The sequence below is a fragment of the Mytilus trossulus genome, chromosome 7, assembly GCF_036588685.1.
Source record: "Mytilus trossulus isolate FHL-02 chromosome 7, PNRI_Mtr1.1.1.hap1, whole genome shotgun sequence".
In the NCBI taxonomy this organism is placed as follows: Eukaryota; Metazoa; Mollusca; class Bivalvia; order Mytilida; family Mytilidae; genus Mytilus; species Mytilus trossulus.
The window spans coordinates 48,652,226-48,676,279 of NC_086379.1; the positions used below are offsets into that span (position 1 = coordinate 48,652,226).

Here is a 24,054-nt window from a genome sequence, read left to right on the forward strand (position 1 = left end):
AAAAGTCAATTTTGTATGCAAATAAGTATATATTTGCATACCTTTTAGACAAAATTGAAGTTCTCATAAAACTAGTCTGTATCACATACATGTAATTTGTAAGACAAAAATGATTTTGGTATGACAGAATTGGATTTTGCACGAAACCACAAGAGTCCCATTCGGCGCCCGTACGTCTCTCTTTCTGGGAAAAATTAAGGTTGATAATATAGCTAATCACCGAAGCATGACCGGAGCTTGACCCTTTTAACTGGGCCCCACTTCTAAAAATGTCTGGATCCGCTACTGATAATGTCCTTCATCGGAGAGCTCCACTTGCCCGATTTCGTTTGGTTCCAACGTGAATACCAATCTATAGGAATCCACCGTCTTAAAGCGGATTGTAACCATTCTAGTTCACTGTTAAAATATATTAAACATTAACTTTTAGCTACTTCTTTACAAGCAGAACCAAATATTCCAATAAGTCCCAACTATATATATTACTGGCTTCCGAAGTTGCACAAAACACCTTACAAAGTTCTATAGATTCATTTCGTCTTCATGACATTGTTCCACTACTAAACTGTTTATTCTACTTACTAGTTCAGTTGGTACAAGCAAAAACCTGGTCACAAATTGTTCAAATAAGACCTTTGAAAATAGTGGAATAATTACTTTTGGAATGTCAAAAATTCGTTGGAAGTATTTAGATGAATTGCATGCTTATGTTGGTGATTTTTAATCTGTTCAAAGTTTTGACTTGTCTATCCTATATATATATCACTTAGCTTCATCATTCATATTATGCAAAAATCACACACCTAACTAAATGGTCATTTAAAAAGTCAGAATGCGAATACTTATGTCCAAACTCTTTTTAAGTTATTTTTTAAAGTTTAGAAAACAACAAACAAAAGAACTATGTCAGGTGAACCTACTCTGATATTATAACTGCCCTTAAATTTTTACAAGTTGACATTTTTGTTCGCTTTGAAAATTTCGTATATCGCCAAGTTATCGCAATTCCAATTTTGACTAACTGTGCACTTCTTATTGAGGACCTGTTTTGTTTTGAGTTTCAATTTAAGACTAAAACAATGTAAATTGGTGATCTCCAAAGACTCATCGAAACAAGTTAACAGGTGTTCCAAAAAATTAATAATACTTTTAGATATATTTGGATAAAATATTGACTCTCAGTCAATAATGATGTAATACGTTAGTATTTGCCCTAAGATAAAGATACCTTTATTATAGCCCACTGACTGACCTGAGGTCCCAACTGCACCTCACTCCCTGGATCCGCATAAGTAAAAATGAGGGGGGAAACGAGAATATTCAGCTACATTTTTGTACGTTGAATTTTCCGGTAACTGTACAAAAACAACGTGACTATGTTCCTACCTGCGTTCCATATGTATTATTTCGTGGTTATCGACCTTTAATACCTGTGCAGTTGAAAGTTGCGAAAATTCATTTATCTTGAGTGGTTGCTGTGAAGATAGTGAGAAGACAATGTTTTGTAATTTATTAACTAAAATCGATGTAATTTTTACACATCAAAATGCAAAACAAGAATATATTTTTCAATAAGATTGAAAAGGATTACATTTCGTCTATGGAACGCAAGCTTAATAGATCTTAAGGTAAAGGAACAGTAAATGGGCTATGTCTTCGATTTCAGTAAAATTTGGCATACAGCTCTGGCTCGATGAACTTCAACTGAAAATCGAAATAATAATGCATTTATCTCAATTATCATTTGAAATATTACTGATTGAATTCTTACAAAATGGGTGAACATTTGTATAGAAAGCACATAAAATCGGCGAAAACCCTTCTAAAATTTGTCTTAAAATCGCCAAATCTCTTATTCTACTCCATAGATTATTCTTAAAAAACTATATGTTGCTGATACATAAATTTCCGTTATAATGATGCAAAATGAAGATAGGGTCACCGACTTCGTTTTTACAGTATACATCATTCAAAGTTGCGTTCTTTGTAAAAAAAAATCCAACAAAACGTCGAAATAATTGTTTACGTTATCGCGTTGCAGGCCGTAAAACGTTGATTTTTGACGTTTTTCACTACCAATAAGGTAACAAATTGATTATTAGATAAAAAAACAAGGTCGGTGACCCTATGATTATTTTATATCATTAAAACAGAAATTTATGTGTCAACAATATATAGTTTTTTAAGAAAAATCGATGGAGTAGAATTAGAGATTTGGCGATTTTAAGACAAATTTTAGAAGGTTTTTCGCCGATTTTATGTGCTTTCTATACAAATGTTCACCCATATTAAGAGAAATCAATCTGCAACTTTTCAGCAAATAAAAGAGAGAAATGTATTATTTTTTCGATTTTCAGTTGTAGTTCAACGAGCCAAGGTTGTATGCAATTTTGTAGCAAAATCTGCGACATAGCCCATTTACTGTTCCTTTACCTTAATTCTGTTTGTATAAAACAGATTATACATAATACAGTCAGGATTCTGCTTCATCAAAATTATCTCCCCATTACGCCAATTCATTTTCACAATGGTAGAAATGGAAGCCATTGTAGTGATGACGCGCTACCAATTTTGCTCTTAGAAACTGATAAATTTATCCACACATTGCACCATTACGATCCTTATATGTCAGTTGTATTTTAAAAGACAAAAGTATCAACTAGCTAATAAGCATCAGTTAGTGATCTTGTCTGCATTTATTCAACTTAAATCTATTGTCTGATCGGTTGTCAGGTGGAATTTTCGAAAATTCGTAAACATTTATAAAAATTCTAATCAATTATTTCGCATTTGGACTAGATTTTTTTTAGTGGTTTAAGACTATAAACCCTATAGCTAGTAATCACACACACAAACACATTTTTTTTTCTCGAAGATATGCATTTTCATTATCCAACTTGAAAGACTGTCGTCAAGTACTTTTAGTAAAAAAAAAATGCTATTTTAACCCACCTACTCTGCTTTTGTGATTCATTCGATTCATTTCACTTGACCCATATATTGCATATTTTAGTACTGTGATTCTTTTATGTTATAAAGTCAACCTGTAGCTTTGATAAATAAAAATGATAGAATCTGAAGCGAGACGATGTACGAAATATTCTTGATTTGTACGATATCAAGACAAAACATTCAACTCAAACACGCTCTAACATAAAAAGGTGCACTCGATTTTCTCCTTTCGATACTATTGTTACTACTTTTTTGGATTTTTTTTTCTTGAGTCACATAATGGAAGGGCAGACACGAAAATTACTGAACTGATAGATTATTATGTTTTACGTCACTCAGTTTTTTTAAAAATCGGAGGTTATGCATTTTTTCATCCAACTTGAAAGATACCCATGTCGTCGACTCTAATTGTTCTGCTTAACTATGTACTAGATAAGTTGAAAACTTGTGCAAATGGTGTTTTTGAATTAAAACACTTTGTAATTGAGAAAAAATTGTAATTTTGTTTAAATTTTGTGTAATTTTGTTTAAATTTTTTGTCATTATAGTATACATTACAGCAGAGGCGGATTTAGGGGGGTCAGGGGGCCCGCCGTCTCTTTTTTTTGGGGAAAAAATTGGTTGCTTTTATAGGGAATCACTGAAGCGTTACTGGAGCGGGTCCCCTCTTAGGTCAGTCAGTGGGTCCCCACTTTTGACTAACAAAGAGCTTCAATTCTTTTGTTCTATTTCAACCTGGTTCCCGACTGTATATTAACATATAATTATAATACATGTTTATGGTGTTACGTCACTTTTGCTTTCTTTGAATTTTAAGCCATTTTGAAATCTTTATATTTTTGCCAATAATCGCGGTTCTGTATATATTTGACCATTATTCTCTATTCTTTATATTTAACAGATTAACACCCCATTTTTCATTATTCTATATATTTTTTTGCCTTTTTCTATATTCCTATGCTTGGCTCATTGATGTCTTTTCTGTAAACACCATACAGACATGTCAACGTATAAATTGTATTATATGTCTCCGTCAGAGCAGTTAACAATCTTCTATTTATACAATGATTTTTCTTTCATGATTTTAGATAACTATATCCATGATATCAGCTGTCATCAATGACTACGAGACGTCAAATGATGATAACCGAAGAGAAACAGGCTACAAACTTTGAAAGTCAGCCTGGTGGGAAAACAAACGACAAACCTTATAAATGCCATGTATGTGGCAACAGGTTTTGTCAAAAGTGGACCCTTAGGAGACACATGGGGAAAGTACATACTGACGATAAACCGTTTAAATGTGACGAATGCGGACAACAATTCATTCATAGCTTTATCTTAAAGAATCACAAGAAAACACATACTCTTAGTCCTGTTAAATGCGAAATATGTAAAAAAAAGTTTAGTTCAAGTCAGGCTTTAGACGCGCACTTCAGAATACATACTGGTGACGAACCTTACACATGTGCTGAATGTGGTAAAGGCTTTAATGACTGCAGTTCCTATAATAGACACACGAGAACACATACCGGAGAAAAACCGTACATATGTCATGTATGTGGTAAAGGGTTTAGTGACAACAGTCACTTTCATAGACACATGAGAATTCATACAGGTGAGAAACATTACAAATGTGATGTCTGCGGTAAAGAGTTTGGCCGCAACAGTTCTTGTCTTAGACACATGAGAACTCATACTGGTGACGAACCTTACAAATGCGATGTGTGTGGTAAAGGATTTAGTGACAAAAGCAATTTTCATAAACACAGGAGTCATGTTTGTAACGTTTAAGCGTCGTCTGTGTAAATTGACATTCATTCACATGGAGATTCACACTGCTGAAAAAAACATTGTAAATCATGTAAATGTGATGTATTATATTAAATCTGGGAAATAGTGTATTATATATTAGTATAATAGTCCTAGATTAAATCGATTACCAAAGAGATCATTTACAGACTGAGACAAATGAGATCACATGTATATTGACGATACAACTTGACAAATGAGACCACATGTATATTGACGATAAAACTTGACAAATGAGAACACATGTGTATTGACGATAAAACTTGACAAATGAGAACACACATGTATATTGACGATAAAACTTAACCAATGAGAACACACACATGTACATGTATATTGACGATAATACTTGACAAATGAGAACACATATGTATAGTGACGATAACACTTGACCAATGAGAACACACACATGTACATGTATATTGACGATAATGCTTGACAAATGAGAACACATATGTATAGTGACGATAACACTTGACCAATGAGAATACACTTGTATATTCAAGATAACAGTTTACTAATGAGAACGCACATGTACGTTTATATTGATGATAAAATTTGAACAACGAGAACACACATGTCTATTGACGATAAACCTTAACCAATGAAAACACATATGTATATCGACGATAAAACGTGACCAATGAGAACACACATGTACTTGAATATTGACGATAAAACATGACCAATGAAAACACCCATACATACTGTATATCATTGTTATATTGACGGTAAAACTTGACCAATGAGACCGCACATGTCTGTAATAGTTGAGTTTCGTTAATAATTCAGCAATTTTACAATTTTGGTTGTTTTAAGGTTTACTTTTATAAATTGTTATTTGGATGAAAAGTTGTCTCATTGGCACTTGCACCACATCTTCCTATATCTTTTAGTTTGAATTGTTTGAGGTTTATGTACCCTTCTGTAGTCATTTTTGTACGATTTTTTTAAACCTTAATTGTATCAAAACTACAGATAAAATTAATAATAGAGATAGGCCTTTTAGTACATATTCCAAGGGGAAACTTGATGCAAAGCATTATTTTTTACGGTTTCATTGCATTTGATAGAAAAAGAGGACTTTGTTGCAAATAAATCAAGATTTTTATAGAAATTTTTATATAAAAATCTTGATTTATTTGCCACAAAGTCCTCTTTTTCTATTAAATGCAATGGAACAGTAAAAAATAATGCTTTGCATCAAGTTACCCCTTGGAATATGTGCAAAATGGCATATCTCTATTACGATCTTTTTTTTACTAGTTTTTCCCTCAAAAATGTTTTCTCAAAAGCCAGCTGGTAAAAGTCCGCGTTCAAAACAATATTTCAAAACTATTGGCTTCTCCAATTGACTTTCTTTTTATAGACTATGGGAAGCCGCAATGAAATCCCAATTTTCTAAAATGGTAGTTGAAACCCTAAACTCAAACAATTGTGAAAGATACATTTTAAATCTTGCAAATACATGTTATAGTTATTCTTTTCAATATTTTGCTGTAATGTTTTAATTTTGTCTTTTGTACCTGACTGTTCCAGACTGTATATTGACCTCTTGATGTCTTTTAATAACATTCAGTATGGCGTGGAGTTGTTGTACATGTAATATCAACGTTAGATTTATTTATCTGAATTAAAACTTTTCGCGGAAGTTTTTATAAAGTGGATGTAAGCATATATAGGCAATCATTCCGCCTTCAAAAACGAGAAAACGCCATACTATATAGTCGGCTGTAAAAGAGCCTAATATTTGAAGCATATTCAACCAATAACAATGTTTTTGTATTAAAGCATAACTATGTTCTTTCCATACCTTGATAACCCGATAAATTATGCACAGTGTCTAGGACATACGTTTTCATTGTTTCTGGCACTAATAACTGTTTACATTTAACAATTTCTGGATTTTCAAATTGACAATTGTTCTGTATAACACACCATTGACTAAAGATAATGAGTCAAATTTCTGCAAAATCTTGCGTACTTCTTTTGGTTGTTTATCTTGATCAAACACAAATTTAACTACAAATATCATCACGTTGGTGGTTGAACCTGACAATTCTTATAAAGATATACTTTGAGTAATCTGATTCAACACACAACTTTTTGGAATTTTGGCACAACTTTTTGGAATTTTGGGTCCTCAATGCTCTTCAACTTGGTATTTATTTGGCTTTTAACTATTTTGATATGAGCGTCACTGATGAGTCTTATGTAGACGAAACGCGCGTCTGGCGTATAAAATTGTAATCCTGGTACTATTGATAACTATTAACACCACTGGGTCGATGCCACTGCTGGTGGACGTTTCGTCCCCGAGGGTATCACCAGCCCAGAAGTCAGCACTTCGGTGTTGGCATGAATATCAATTATATGGTCATTTTTATAAATTTTCTGTTTACAAAACTTTGAATTTTTCGAAAAACTAAGGATTTTCTTACCCCAGGAGTAGATTACCTTAGCCGTATTTGGCACAACTTTTTGGAATTTTGGGTCCTCAATGCTCTTCAACTTTGTATTTATTTGGCTTTTTAACTATTTTGATGTGAGCGTCACTGATGAGTCTTATGTAGACGAAACGCGCGTCTGGCGTATAAAATTGTAATCCTGGTACTTTTGATAACTATCAACTTCACTTCTTGTACTTCTTTGTTTACTGGGTTACGACTGAATGCATCAGCATTAGTATTAGCACGTCCTGACCTATATTTGATCTCAAAATTAAATTAAACTGAGTTAGTTGTGAAACCCAGCGCATTTCTGTAGCTCCCAGTTTGCAGTATTTATATAACTTTTAAAATGCGTTATTGTCTGTATATACAATGAATTTGCCACCTAGTAAATAATCTCTAATTTTTTCTGACACCGCCCATTTCAAAGCTAGTAATTCTAATTCCATTGAGCTATAATTATTCCTGTTCCTTTCATTAGAGTGTTAACTCCTAGATGCATAAACTATAACAACATATTTCCCCTCTTGTTCTTGAGGCAAAACAGCACATAATCCATCAAGGCATGCGTCAACATGAAATGGTATTTTGAAATCTTGGTATCCAAAAATTGGAGCATTTACAAGCTTTTCTTTTAATTGTTCAAATGATGACTGACATTCACCTATCCACTTTGGTTTATATTTGTTTGCATTTAACATGTAAGTTCCTCTACTTTTACCTTTCTTTTGTTCATATTTATTTAATAAAGTGTGTAAAGGTGCAGCTACTTTTCTAAATCCCTGAACAAATTTGCGGTAATAACTACATAGTCCTAAATATTACCTCAATTCTTCCTCAGTATTTGGAATTGTCCATTCTTTTGTAGCACTAGTTTTGTTTGGATCAGTTCTCATTCCCTCTTGAGATTTAACATGTCCTAAATATTTGACTTCAGTCTTTACAAAATGACATTTAAATGTTTTCAGTTTTAAACCATGCTTACGTAAACGCTCAAATACAAACTCTAATCTTTCTATATGCTCTTCTTACGGGGCGCCGAATGGGACTCTTGTGGTTTTGTACTCAAAATTCAATTTTGTACGGACAAAAGTGACTTTTGTTCAACAAAAATGAGTTCAGTTTAACACAAATTTGAAATTTTGTCATACAAAATTATCTATCAGCGGACAAAAGTCACTTTTGTCATGACAAAATTCATTTTTGTTACACAGACTTGACTTTTGTTACCTAATTTGAAAATTGAGCGACAAAAGTCAATTTTGTATTTAAATTAGTTTAGTTTGGTTTCTGTGAACTAATTTGCATACAAAATCGACTTTTGTTACACAAAATTGACTTTTGTTACACAAAATTGACTTTTGTTACACAAAAATTACTTTTGTTACACAAAATTGACTTTTGTTACACAAAAATTACTTTTGTTACACAAAATTGACTTTTGTTACACAAAATTGACTTTTGTCTCAACAAAATTAACAAAATTGACTTTTGTCTCAACAAAATTGACTTTTGTCTCAACAAAATTGACAAAATTGAATTTTGTCTCAACAAAATTGACAAAATTGAATTTTGTCTCAACAAAATTGACAAAATTGAATTTTGTCTCAACAAAATTGACAAAATTGAATTTTGTCTCAACAAAATTAACAAAATTGAATTTTGTCTCAACAAAATTGATTTTTGTCTCACGAAAGTCAATTTTGTCTCACGAAAGTCAATTTTGTCTCACGAAAGTCAATTTTGTCTCATAAAAGTAAATTTTGTTGTTACAAAATTGAATTTTGTCATCACAAAAATGAATTTTGTCGTCACAAAATTGACTTTTGTCTCAACAAAATTGACAAAATTGACTTTTGTCTCAACAAAATTGACAAAATTGACTTTTGTCTCAACAAAATTAACAAAATTGACTTTTGTCTCAACAAAATTTACAAAATTGACTTTTGTCTTAACAAAATTAACAAAATTGACTTTTGTCTCAACAAAAATGACAAAATTGAATTTTGTCTCAACAAAAATGACAAAATTGAATTTTGTCTCAACAAAAATGACAAAATTGAATTTTGTCTTTCAAAAGTCAATTTTGTCTCACAAAAGTCAATTTTGTCTCACAAAAGTCAATTTTGTCTCACAAAAGTTAATTTTGTTTCACAAAAGTCAATTTTGTCTCACAAAATTGAATCTTACCGTACACAATTGACTTTTGTGATTTAATTTCCATATCAGGTAACAAAAGTCAATTTTGTATGCAAATATGTTTATATTTGCATACCTTTAAGACAAAATTGACTTTTGTCATGACAAATATGAATTTTGTCTACAAAAATGAATTTTGTCATGACAAAAATGAATTTTGTCTACACAAATGAATTTTGTCATCACAAAATTGAAGTTCTCACAAAACAAGTCTGTAGCACATAGTTTTGTAAGACAAAAATGATTTTGTTATGACAGAATTGAATTTTGTACAAAACCACAAGAGTCCCATTCGGCGCCCCGTACTTCTATGGTCCTGGGAAATATAAGAATATCGTCCAAATAATTAAGAAGAATTTCAAAGTTTTCAACATTAAAACAAGCTTCAATCAAACGCTGCAAAGTTGCGGCACTATTCGATAGACCCATATGCATGCGTAGATATTCATATAAATCTCTTGTACCTACTCTAAATGCGATTTTCGCTATATCATCGGGTTTCATTGCTACCTGATAATATCCTTGATCTAAATCGAGCGTCGTATGAAACTTTGTTTCATGAAGTGCATCTAATGCCTCCCCAATTATCGGGAGGGGATAGGCATCACGAACTGTTATCTGGTTCAATTGGCGAAAATCTGTACACAGTCTTTTTTTTTAATCTGGCTTGCGTATAATGACAATAGGGGCTGTATAGGGACTATTACTTTTCCTAATAATGTTTTGTTTAACCATTTTCTTAATATGTTCACGAACTTCCTCCATCTGATGAGGTGGTACACGCCTTTGTGGAACTGCAATAGGCTTGTTATCAACAGTTACAATTTTGTTTTTAATCACATCGGTATAACCTAAATCAGATTCATCTTAACAGAAAACATCACTATACTTATCAATAATTGATTGTAATGTTTCACTTTGTCCATGTGTGAGTGCAACACTTCCTATATCAATATCCCTTAAAGTTCATTTCTTTTCTGATTTAACTGTTTCATGTACTTGGATTTGAGTTGTTTACAGAAACTTCAACTTTAATTTGTGAATTTGAAAATTAATTTCTATCGACTTGTCAATTGGACTTTCATGAACTACAGTTGCATTTTGTAAAGTTCCAACACGTGTTTTGGGATTTAGCCAAATATCTTTAGAACTTATGTTTACTAATTGAACTGGTACCCTACCCTTCACCACTACACTGAAACTGTCTACTACAACAGTTTTCTATTCAAAGAACCATTCAACCCATGTAATGCTTGTACTTCTGCACAAAAACAAATCTTGTTTTTACTGCTCTGTCTTGTAGTACACGACACAATTCGCGTGGAATTAGCTGGTAAAAGTATTGATGATTTTTCTACTATTTTTAACAAAAGATAAAGCTACTTTCTCATTAGCATCAATATTCTCAAGTGTCATGTAGTCAATATAGCACTAATATTATACAACATGTACGATGTTAAAATACTAAAAAGTTGGTTTCCAATCATTTCAATTTGTTTATTTTCACTATGTAAATACACAATGTCCTTCACTTTTCTAAAGACATTACTTGCAAGTAACGACTGAGTTTTACTTTTTCTACTAGGTATGCGTACTTCACTGTCTTTTGCAACTAACATGCCAATGTTTGGTTTACATGTGTTTATAATGTTAATACCAACCTCTATATAACCAATATAAGGAATAGATAAATCATAAGCACCAGTCACTTTCATCTATTTTGTAATATATCATACAAAACTGGTTTCTTTTCTAATGAACTATTAAAAAATGTCTCAGAAATTGTAGAAACTTGTGATTCAGTATCAATACGTGATCTCACTGGCTGATATTCAATTAAAATATCTATCTCTGGGCATTTCCTAGTCACATTATTAAACATTTCAGTACTAAAAGTTACTGAGTCTACTGATTTTACTCCCATCAGTTGACTCTCTACTTGGGGAGGTTGTCGTTTTTAGCAGTGATTCAATTTCTTCGCTATTTTGTACATTACATAAACTTGCACCTCTTTGACTTGAATAACATCGGCCTTGACCTTTATATGTTTGTTTACCTCTTGAAGAATTGATATTGTTTGTATTTGTAAATTTGAATGACAGACAATTTACTTTTATATTACCTTTACCTCCACAGCTAAAACACTTTTTTTCACTTCTATCTGAAAAACTTGGTTTTGACTGTCTATCTGAAAAACTTGGTTTTAACTGTCTATCTGAAAAAAAAATGATTGTGACTGTCTATTATCTGAAAATATATTATATGTTTTATGTTGACATGAATATCAATTATATGGTCATTTTTATAAATTTTCTGTTTACAAAACTTTGAATTATTCAAAAAACTAAGGATTTTTTTACCCCAGGAGTAGATTACCTTAGCCGTATTTGGCACAACTTTTTGGAATTTTGGGTCCTCAATGCTCTTCAACTTTGTATTTGTTTGGCTTTTTAACTATTTTGATCTGAGCGTCACTGATGAGTCTTATGTAGACGAAACGCGCGTCTGGCGTATAAAATTATAATCCTGGTACTTTTGATAACTATTATTATTAGACTGTCCTGGACTAGATCAGTTGCTTGATAGAGAATCAATTAGTTGTTGTTTTCAATTAAAGTTTTTTGCTTCATCAGGGTTTTTTTCAATTTCTGAAAATTTACTACTATAGTCACTACAATTTTTGATACTTCTTGAGATGATAATTTAACTTTTAAATTCTTATCCCCCAACTCGTCTACCGTTTTTAAAACTTCTTGTCTAAATTCTATAAAGGTCAATGGCTTATGTCCCAAACTAAACCTCTTCGCTTCTCTTTTTAATTGTTTATCACAAATCGCCTCAATAAACATATCCTTCAACGCAACGTTTTTATCACTTAATGAGTGTTATTACGTTTTGTTATTTGGTCCGCAATTTTCATGAGTATTAAAGAATAATCTAGCAATGATTTATACTCTTTCTGCTTACGTGGAAAGAAAAGCTGTAACTGACTTACAGAGTCAAAATCATCATATATCATATGTATAAACTTCAATATTTTGTCTGCACCGACTCTTCATTCATCTTTAGCCGGGCCAGTAACATGGTCCATTAAAAATTCTACCCTAGCCTTTTCATCACTAAATGTATTCAATGTTTCCGTTGCATCGTCGATCCAATCGGAAATTAAATGATCAGTATCTTTGGTTGGTCTACCATTAATTTTAGATAATTTCTTTTATTTTGCAATGTGTACAGGTTTCGACGGTTTATGCAATATATCTATCAATTTATAATTCAAACATAGTTTATATTTAATATTTTCATTTACCCCTTTTCCTTTATGTAAAATGTCTAATTGTTTCTTCAGTTCGCTTTCTAACTTTTCTTCTTTAGGTTACAATACACCATTAGATTTTATGGGCGCAGCCATTTTATGAGCATAACATGGTATTCAGAATTAAGAGTATTGGTCGATATGTGCTCCCGTTATTTTTTATTTTTAGAGACTTCGTGCACTCTGCTTTATACAAAAGGCAAAATAAAAATTATTCCGTAGCCCTAAAGGCACTGAGATGACTTTTCAACGCTAGGACAAGACCCGTTTTTTTAAGGGCAAAATTGATAGGCATGGGAGATAAGTACAAAATACGCTAAGAAAAGCAACGCGACCCTATATTTTTTAGACCAAAAAATACTGTCCTAATAACTTTTCTTTGATTCTAGCAAGGTTTCGTTAGGAAAATCAACTTTCTAAAGTCTGTATCTCGAAAAAGGCTACCATTGTCGCCTATGGGGAAATTAATTGTTTATTTAAATCTATAGATATAGTGGATTTCTTGTCATCTTACGGTATATGCCATAACAAAATATCTATTTCAAGTTTTAAATTTAATATTAAATTAAATAGATCCTGTCGACGACGCCATTTGTTATGACACAGGCGTTATGAATAAGATGTATGAAAATATTCAGAATAGTTTATTAAAATCTTCATATATAAATATATCATCATAATATCACAACTATTTCTTTTGTTATAAAAATTTCACTTTTAATTTAACAATCTAGTTTCAATTTATATACATTTAAGGCAACGTCCTAAGTAAAGTGAGGGTATACGTCTCATTGCAGATAATCACAATCTTTATCAATCTTTCTGACAATCATAGCTGGTCACAATAATCTTATAAGTAAACACAATATTTGAATGTTCACAACTATGTTTCCAATTACACCTGTCAAATTGTGTTCCCAAAATTTGTCAGTGTGTGACAATATATAAATAACACATAGCTGAGAGGGTAATAGAGCAGATTGGTACCCCGAGAAAACATTGTCAACCGCGGCGAAGCCAAGGTTGACAATGCTTTTTCAAGGGGTACCAATCTGCTCTATCACCCTCTCAGCTGTGTGTTATTTAATTTATTATACTGAACGTCCTACCATTTTTGTCTTTTACAGATTAATTTTATTTCAAAAGGATTTTCTATGACGTCACATACATAACAACGTTACGAGTATTAGAAATAAACAACAAGATTTTATTTTTTTATTTTGACAGTTAAATAATAAAATTTGATCCAAAACGTAAAACTTAAGCATTGTATTCAACTACTTGATGTAAATTCAATCCATTGTCCTTTAAATTGTCGATTTTTGATTGGTTTAGACGAAAGGGTAACATTAAAAAAAATTGTCACCCTCTCAGCTATGTGATAGAGTAAAATGACACCCTCGTATTAGCCACTCAAAATATGGCATTTTAACGTGAAGTATAATAAAAATAAATGTCAACCTCTTTAAACTACCCACTCTATTATCTGCGCAATCGCAGTCAACTTTAACGACCGAGAGTATCAAAAATCTCTTTTTACAATCAAATTATAATCTTCTTTTTACATGTTTTATATATTCTTTGAATATCTTAATCACTAAATAGTAATTATTTTAGAGTAAAAATAATTTTCAAACAAAATTCCAATAACTATACAAAGAAAAACAATTCAATCTAAAAACTTATCAAAATCTCAATCTCTCATGCAACAATGAGGCCAAATGGACCCTACCAGATAGACATCTATACTTTATCAAACACAGTATTTAAGAATTCTAATACAATGACGTGATTTTTTTGCTTTATTAATAAACCCATGCTCTAAATCCAATTTGTTTTGCACATGCGTATATTGACTACTGCAGAATTATGAAATTTATCAAATTGTCATGCATTTAATAAAACACTTCCAATCTCTTAAATGATGCACATGTTGTTATTAATTCATTTATTATGACTGTAATGTGTTGCATTCCGAAATTGACATATTTGACCTAGATACGACAACCGTTTATGCTGGCTGTTCAAAAACTTCTCCCTCTCAAAAATCACAGTGCCATCCGTTTGCTTCTTTACAAACAAAAAAGGGAGGTTCATGGAAGAGGCTACACAATCGCTTTACCCTTATACACATTGGACATATAAATTACCTTAACAGTCCTGATCAGAATCGAAATAATTGATGCAAGCTATACTTTATTGTAGTTTTAACATGGAAAGGCATTATATTCGTGTTATTTTAACCCTCCCGATCGCTTGGGCAAAAATAATCACGAATATAATGCCTACCCATGTTAAAAGTACAATAAATTATAGCTTGCATCAATTATTTCTTAAACAAAATAAACCAGATATATTCACATTACAATCAGACAACAGAAGAATCACAGAACAAAACACACAAAAAAATCCTTACCATTGAACATTGAACCGTGAAAATGATACCAAGGTCAAATAAAATCTGCCAGGCTAACATATTCATCGTTAAAATTTGCCATACACCAAATAAATTTGACCTAATGTATAAAGCATAAGAAAAACACAAAACTGAGATTCGGACCTAACCATGAAAACTTAACCTTGTTCACTGATCAATGAAATGAGATCGAGGTCAAGGGAAAACTGTCCGTCAGACATGAGGACCGTGCAAAGTATGCACATACCAAATAGAGTCATCCTTTTACTCATAATAAGAGAACAAATAACATTTCAAAAATAGTATCTTTTTTCAGTAGTCATTGAACCATGTAAGACAATAATAATCAAAACCAAGGAGTAAACAAAGACTAAAAAAATCAAAGGACATTTACATCAACAGTTATAAATATTAAATAAGAAACAAAACGAACTCCACTAAAATCGGGAGTGAAATTAGTTGCTCCGGAAGGGTAAGCATTTCATGCACGGTATACGGCACCCGTCGTGTTATTTCTTTGTTCAGTTCGGTAATGATGGAAGGTTATTATAACTGGGGAAGAATATCAGAAATGATTTCTGACACACTTTTGTCACAATGGCCAATCAACTCATGATGGCGACCGTAAAATTTCCTTAACTTGATTGATTCTTAGTCCTGTGTTAGCAACTTTTAAGAAAGCAGTATTCCTCGTTCAACAAAATAAACGTACTTTGAGCTAGCTCTAGAGTAACGTATCAATTGAGAAACATATACTCCATATGCTGGTGCCGCTGGGATGTTACTACGCAGAAATGGAAAGTTGACTATAGTGAAATTACAATCATCGCGTTTGTCATAAATTTTGGTATTCAACCTACCATCACATGCATCAGTAGTCATTTCGAGAAAAAGGTCTACATATGAAGTAGTATCTGTGTCGGTAGTATCTTTAATTTAAAGTTCACTTGAATATATTAAATGTAAATGAGCCAAGATCAAGACAATACATGTACTTTTGGTAAATACATATAAGACCGAAACCTCATAACATAAGGCATCTTTAAACGAAGTGTGAAGACCGAAACTTCATTACATAATGCATCTTTAAAAAAAGTGTGAAGACCAAAACTCCATGACATAAGGCATCTTTTAACAAAGTGTAAGGACCGAAACTTCATAACATAATGCATCTCTAAACAAAGTGTGAAGACCAAAACTTTATGACATAAGGCATCTCTAAACAAAGTGTGAAGACCGAAACTTTATGACATAAGGCATCCTTAAACAGAGTGTGAAGCAACCAGGTTATCTACCTTCTGAAGTTTTAATGAAGTTATTTAGCGCCGCCGTAGTATTACTTTCCCTAACATGTACATCTTTCTGCAACATAATTCGCAGGCTCGACAAGAACGAACTACAATGTAAATTAAAACTTGACAAGTTAAATATTAGACTTGATCAACCACCGGAACGAATGCAAATAAGTGTATTTGTCCCCTTGGTACGGGAATTTATGGGTTGGACCTGGTTTTACAGCTTGTTGGACCTCACACGTATAGGGAAATTGTTTATAGATATTATTGTTCCTTTATATTGGCAAAGTTAGTTGAGACAATAGAGCAGTCGTCGTTAGTTAAAGTGACAGGATGTGGGAGATAGCAGTCAAAACTTAAGTCAAATTGGCATGATAAGAGTCTTATTAAAAATACAAAATTTAACCAAGCTATTTCCTAGTTAAGAGGTGAGGGTGGGGGTTAAAGAATAGAGAATAATGGGCAAAAATATAAAGAATACAGAAGAAAGGACATTATTTATTTTTGAATAATAAATAATGAATTGCTCAAATATAAAGAAGAGAAAATTGGCAAAAGTATAAGAGGAATGAAAATAAAGAATATATATATTCCAATTAAAGGGCCCTGTAAAGAACTTCAATCACATTACCATGATTACATACAAGTACTAGATAATAATTGACACACATCTTGAAACAGAAATAATAGAGAAAACAGCCTACAATAATACAGAAATAGCAGTTCCCCCTTCCAGACCCTCCGTTTGAGACTTCTTTCAATGTTAAATTTCAATCCAAACAATTGAAACAAATTGATCCTTTGAATGTAGAACTTTCAACTTCCTGGTACGTTATAAGCAGCCATTTTAAGATAGTGAGTGGAAATGAATGTTTTACCATAAATATAACAGCTAAGGTGATTAGATACACTAAATTAGGTTATGTATATATGTTTAATAGCTTATCATTTACAATTTTAGTTAAATCATGTAATAGTAACGCATCACGCTTTTCATAAGTGATTGGTTAACTCGGGGAACAATTTGTAAGAGAAAGATATTTGTTTTTGCTCTTTAGAAAACACATCTGTGTTTTTTATTTGTTTGTACGTTTATTTCAATATAAAGGAATTATTTTAAGATCTACTGACAAAACTACTCATTCACAGCATGTTAACAACTATTTAAAACTTTTGTTTAACAAAAGACGCTGGTATGAAGTTCTAAAATGATACAAGCCGCAGACAAAACGTGAAGGACAAACAGACATAATTATGATTTTATTTTGTTCAGTAAAAACACTTATTAATATAAGCATTCTTCTTTAAATTTATTATTTCCATTTCTTTTGTGGGTTTCAGAAAGATACGCAAATAAATACTGTATAAATTTTATATGTCTGAAGCGCTCATCTAGAATTACCTCCCTTCGTTATTGAACACTTAATTGAATTTTTTTGAGAGCCAAATTTTAAATTTTTACGATGACCATAATTTTGAAACAAATCGACATAGTTTAAACGTGAACCGCAAAGTGGACCCAGAACAAACTGTCATACAAAAAGAAATATCCACATTACCGTTTGCTCAATAAATAATACTATATTAGTTGACTAATTGCATGATAAATAGCTATATGGTAAAAGGGGACTTAAAACTAATAGCAAAACTTATCTAATGTCAACTTTGCCAGTGGGAGTTTATATTTTAAATCATATCCTTTAAGTCTTTATGATACTGTCCATGTCATGCAAGCTCATTTAAAATTTATTTTGTAAGTAAAAAAAGGAATGCAAAACTTCATTGAGTGAGCAACCAACTACACAAAAAGTTATAGTACAGGTAGAGGTTGACGGACTTAAGTCAACAATACACACTTATCTAAACCACATCTTAAACTCTAGATATATTACTCAGAACAGAGTGAACAGCAGTCATAAAAAAAAAATCTGGAGTTGGTAAAATAAACAAAAAAAACAAAAAACATTAAGTGATAATTCAAGTATATTTCTGATTGGGTTTTGTTTATATTTAGGTTATGGCATCAAGTAAACCTGTACAATGTGGACCATGTAAGCAGGAAAGAGAAAACACTAAAGCTGACATATGGTGTTACAATTGTGATGAGGCATGTCCTGGTCATCATAAAAAGTTTATATCAACCCTTGATTACAAGACCATTGATATTCAGACCTACATCAAAACAGAATGCGATAAGCATAATCACCATTTCAACTTGTACTGCCCCGTTCATTTGACGCCTTGTTGTGATGAATGTATATCCACTTATCATTCAAAATGCATCGGAATAGAAAGTTTAACAACTGTAGTGGAGAAAACCAAGATTGAAAAATCAAAAGAATCAGTAGATAAAAATATAGACTCTATCTTACTTTTCTTGAATAAAATGGCTATCGAAAAGTCAAGTAATATAACGAAAGGAGATCAACAATGCGAAAGAATAAAGGAATCAATTGGACAAATTCGGAAGGTAATCAACAAACATTTAGATCATCTAGCACAGCAGTTGTGTAAAGAAGCAGATACTGTATGGGGTCAAGAGAAATCCATATTATCAGGATTCATTTCTGAAATAGATGAAAAAAAGATAAAATTTAAGGAAATGCAGGACGATTTACAAACAGATACAGAGCAGACTTCAAAATTTCAATTCTTTTTAGGATTACACCAGATTGGTGAAAAAGTACATCAATGTAAAAGTTATGTTGATGATATGGAAAACAATGACATGGGTTATGAAGTTGATCTACAAGTAGAGAAAAATGGTGAGATAGAAAAGATACTGAGCGAACTACAATCAATAAAATCATTAGGAGAAGTGGAGGTCTATAAAACTGAAATAAACATTAATAGAGAAACAAGTGAAAACACTAAAGCACAAGTAGGAACACGAAAACAATCCTACAAAGGCAAACTGAAAATGCATATTGAGTCAAAGACAAAAGTAGGGGTCGACATAAAGAAGGGAATTAGTGACATGATTTGTCTGTCTGATGGTAGAATTATAGTAGTTGAACAGTTTGGTAATGTTAACCTACTTACTTCGGATGGCAGACTTCAAAACAGTTACCTATACCTGGTGAGGCCTTCGGTGTTACACAGATAAGTAAAGATACGGTTGCTATAACTTGTTCTTTGGAAAGTGCCATAAAGATCTTCAACATAGAGGATGAAACAGTGCGCAAAGTTATGAAACTAGACAAATGCTGTTGGGGATTATCATTCTCCAATGAATCTCTTGCTGTAGGTATACACGGGGATGAAATCCGTATAATAGATTTGAAAGGAAATACCCTGAAGTCAATTCAGGTTCAGAGTGAATCGTTCCTGAATTTCCTCGTTTACTCTGATAGCAGATTAATCTTTAGTGACTATAGTGGTAAAGCAGTATATTGTGTTGATAATTTAGGTAAACAGATCTGGCACTATAAACAGGATTTAGAAGGTCCTACAGGCCCCCTACAGGACTCTGTATAGATACTTATGGTAACATAATTGTAGCTGACCGGTTATCTAGTATAATAAGAGCAGTATCAAAAGATGGACATGATAGTAAGGTTCTGGTTAGAAAAGAGGATAGATTGAATAATCCTAAGTGAATTTGTTAAGGGAAATGATGAATCTTACGATTTTGTTTGTGACGAATACGGCAAATACTTGGCAAAATTCAATCTTAGTTATGACTAACAATGAGACTTGTGATAATATAATACTTGTAAATAAAAGTGCAATGTATAAAGATATATATCTTTAATTGACATCAGAAATGATAGAGATCTGAAACAATAAATCAATTAATTAATAACAATCATAAGGATATTCCTCTATCCCCCCACAAGTCATTGGTATGTTCATTTGAAATATAGCGATGACTGGTGAATAGAAGATCTCTCTATTGATCTAGTGTATTGAGAAAGTGTTTATATGAAATGTATTGTTCAAACTAATGTTCGTAATCTTGGAGCCATAACGGTTCTTTTCTTTGACGACTGTAATGTATGATTGGTATTGAAGCTTCTTTAGGCGGCGAAGAATTATCAGGGCCGTAACTTGCCTCTTTTAATAGTGAGGCAAAATATAATCGCCGGGCGTAGCGAGTCGAAAATTTTTTGCGAGGGGTCTGGGGGCTGCACCCAGAAGCTCTGAGAAAAATATTGCAAAATCGTGAATTCTGAGCGTTCCACAGACTCTTTCTTACATTGAAACGCAAATTATCTTGACCTATTTTTTCGACAATATTCTGGTCTCAAAGTAAAAACATAGATTCATTGTAATTTAAGACTTTTAGGTTTTAGGGGAAACATCAGTAAAACATGTAGGATAAAGTAAAAATCGTATTTCTCATAATCATTAATACCGGGTCTGTCTGTCTGCTGTTGTCTTGTATTGTGCTGACTTTGGAGATATTTTTTATGACTAGATTAAAATATAGTGACAGTGCAGTCTTATACTTTAAGTACTAGTATTGCTTAAGTCAACACTAGGTACCATCTTGACCTTCGTTTACGGTATTAATGATTCTTTTATTATTGTAGACCCTCCAGCAACTATCAAGATGAAGAACAGGAATAAAAACTTTGACCATTGATCATTTGTATTTTTTCTATGCATTGACTTTGTGTGCAATTAGGTCCCGTACACGTTTACTCCATATTAATTCCTTTATTTTCTGTCTGAACACGTCTTAATGCAAATGTAAAAGGTCATATGGCAATACATTGTTGATTTTTTTTCAAATGATAAATGATACCGGGAAATTGGTGGTCTTACTTTAATTTTAACCATGTCAGCTATCTAGTTTTATCCACAGGCGCTTGGGTATATGATACAGATTACCCAATTTTACAATCCATACTCAGAAAAATTGGGTATTTTCTCTGAGTCGTTTAAATCACTCGAAACTAGGTGAGACATGCACAAAAGTGATAGATATGTATTATTAATATAGAAAATTGAATATCTTAATCAACGAAAAAAAAATTGAAAATATCTGTATCATATACCCAAGGCCTGTGGTTTTATATACAAAAAGGCAGTTTAGTATTCTTTGATATCAAGTTCAATTATCCATGCAGAAACGACAATTTTTTTCTGTGTCCAGTTTCATCGTAGAGCATATTCTTAAAATATTTTCCCGCACAATATCTGGACATTGGTGGACAAGCAACATTGCACACATTTACAAATGAAAATCAACACTCAGACTATAGTGATAAAGTAGGACAATAAAAGAACAAAAGACAAGCCCGAGACCATAAGTACAAACAATTATAGACCATAAACTCCGAAAACCGAAAGTAAAATAGAAACATGGATCCCGAAAAAAATGCAGAGGCGACATCAGGGAGTGAAGAGAACTTGCTTCTTGCAAGACAGTTTCCGTGAAAACAAATTTTTTTTTCACTTTTTTTTTTTTTTAAATTTCCAGCATGAGGCATTTGCCTCATTTGCCTCAATATAGTTACGGCCCTGAGAATTAGTGTGTGTCAAATCCAACGGAGTGCTTTATGAAACGGGCCTTTTCAACAATATCTGTAGGTTGTGACTCTTTTTGAAAAGAGTCTCGATCCTCGTAATGCTGTTCATCTGGCGAAGTAGACAAGTCTTCAGTGACCACGTTCTTTTCTGCACAGGGAGCACTAGAGAGCTTTGTTTTGCCCTTAGGAGATGATTCACGTAACACTGGCTTTATTTGTTTTGCTATTAATTTCAAATCAGTATCAATAGATATCCTTTCTGGGTATTTGTTCACTGGTTCGTATTTTCGAATAAATTTTCTGTTGCGAAGGGTAACTCTACCCGATCCATCAACCCGTATTACATATTGGTCAAATTGTCTTACTTCAATAACTTGTCCTGTTTTGTCCCATTTCAATGGATTCGCACAAATCTGATTCTGGATTCGGACATGGTCACCAATAGTTAATGGAGGTAGTTGTTTTGTGTGTTCGGAAAGTTTCTGCTACTTTCATGTGTCTATGCCTCAAAGCCTCCTCGCGTTTCGATAAAGTGTCACGCCATGTATCATGCGGTTTATACCGACCAGGAAGGATTGGAATGAAATCACGAATAGGGCGTCCAAATACACACATAGCTGATGATAATCTTGTGTCTCAATCAGGTGTATTGCGATATTGTATGATTGCTCGTTGTAAAGAATCTGTTTCAAGTTCACCGTTTGGTCCAGTGGTATCAGTGATTAAGCGTTTGACTGTTTTTACGCCAACTTCAGCTCTGAAATTGCTATGCGGAAAAGCAACCGATGAAAGGGATGATGCACTCCCCATACTTTAAGGAACTGTCTTGTTGTAGAGGCAGTATATTCTGGGTCTCCGTCTGAAGATCACTCATCGGGTATTCCGTAAGTTACAAATGTTCTTCTTAGACAGTCAATTAGACCTTGTGCACCATTATGGGCGATGATTGGCGAGTTAGAATATCAGCGCACAAACATTGGAAAGGATAATCTGGGTAAACAGGTGGTGTTGGTGGAGCACATAGTTGTGATGGTGCCATACGATTGCATTGATAACACTCATTACATAGAGTAGTGATATCTGGGGGTTATTCCAGGCCAAAAGACTGACGAATCTGCTCTTGACATCATTGATGTTATACATTGGTGTGCTGAGTGGAGTATTGTCAAGACATTTTTGCGGAGTGCAGGAGGAATTACGATGCGATCCTTATACATGACTACACCATCTACCGTGTAGAGGTCTTCTCGCAATTGGGAGAATTCACGAAGTTCAGCCGTCATTTCATGATGGAACTCAGGCATTCCATTCTCGATTATTTCTACCAATTTAACCATATCATCGTCACTGTTGGTAGCAACACGTACCATGTTGATTTAAGGTTTTTATTGACGAAACTGCGGCAAGTTGAAGTTCTTCATCTGAACAGACTTCACGACAATCATCTTTCATGATTAATGATGACAAGAAATTGTGCTGAATAGTCTGAAAAGTCAAGTAATCGAATTGGTTGCTGTCTTCTGTAATCTATGCTATGTCATCAATAAACTTGAGTTTCTCTGAAAAATTTCCTGTTGGGTTCCGCGAAACGATATCTGCGGCACGATGTTTTGCTCCTGGTACATGCATCACCAAAATATTTGAGTAGTGGTTTGTGATCTACGGCAATAATAAGTTCTTCACAACCAAGAACGAAATACCTGGTGTTTATCTAGTGTGTCAACAACAGCTAAAGCTTCACCCTCTACTGGAGCATACCGTGATTCAGCACCATGAGTGAAGCGAATGCCTACCAGTGTAATTTTCCAACCCTCGTTACAGCAGAATGGAAGAATCTTATGGCAATTGCAATGTTTCTGGAATAACCAGAATCCAAGTCCGGACTTTGACCAGTCAGTTGCTAAGCAAGTCGGTTTGGATTTATCAAATATGCGTACTCCTTCCTCAATTTCGCTCACAATTACTGTCTTTGTTTCTTGAAAGAGAGTTTCCAGCTGATTATCCCAAAGAAATGGCGTACCAGGTTTAATCAATGGACGAAATGGTTTTAAGCGATCGGCCATACTAAATGCATACGAAACCTAATTGACAAGGCCAAACCACGATCGAACGTCTGTTATGTTCTTCGGTGTAGGGA

General features: G+C 33.0%; 1 protein-coding gene across 1 annotated transcript; it reads left to right on the forward strand.

The window, feature by feature from the left end:
* The first annotated feature begins 18,457 nt into the window (after positions 1-18,457).
* Positions 18,458-19,546, forward strand: LOC134726474 (uncharacterized). Its single transcript, XM_063590880.1, has one exon. The coding sequence runs from the start codon at positions 18,458-18,460 to the stop codon at positions 19,544-19,546; it is 1,089 nt and encodes a 362-aa protein (XP_063446950.1).
* Positions 19,547-24,054: the final 4,508 nt, after the last annotated feature.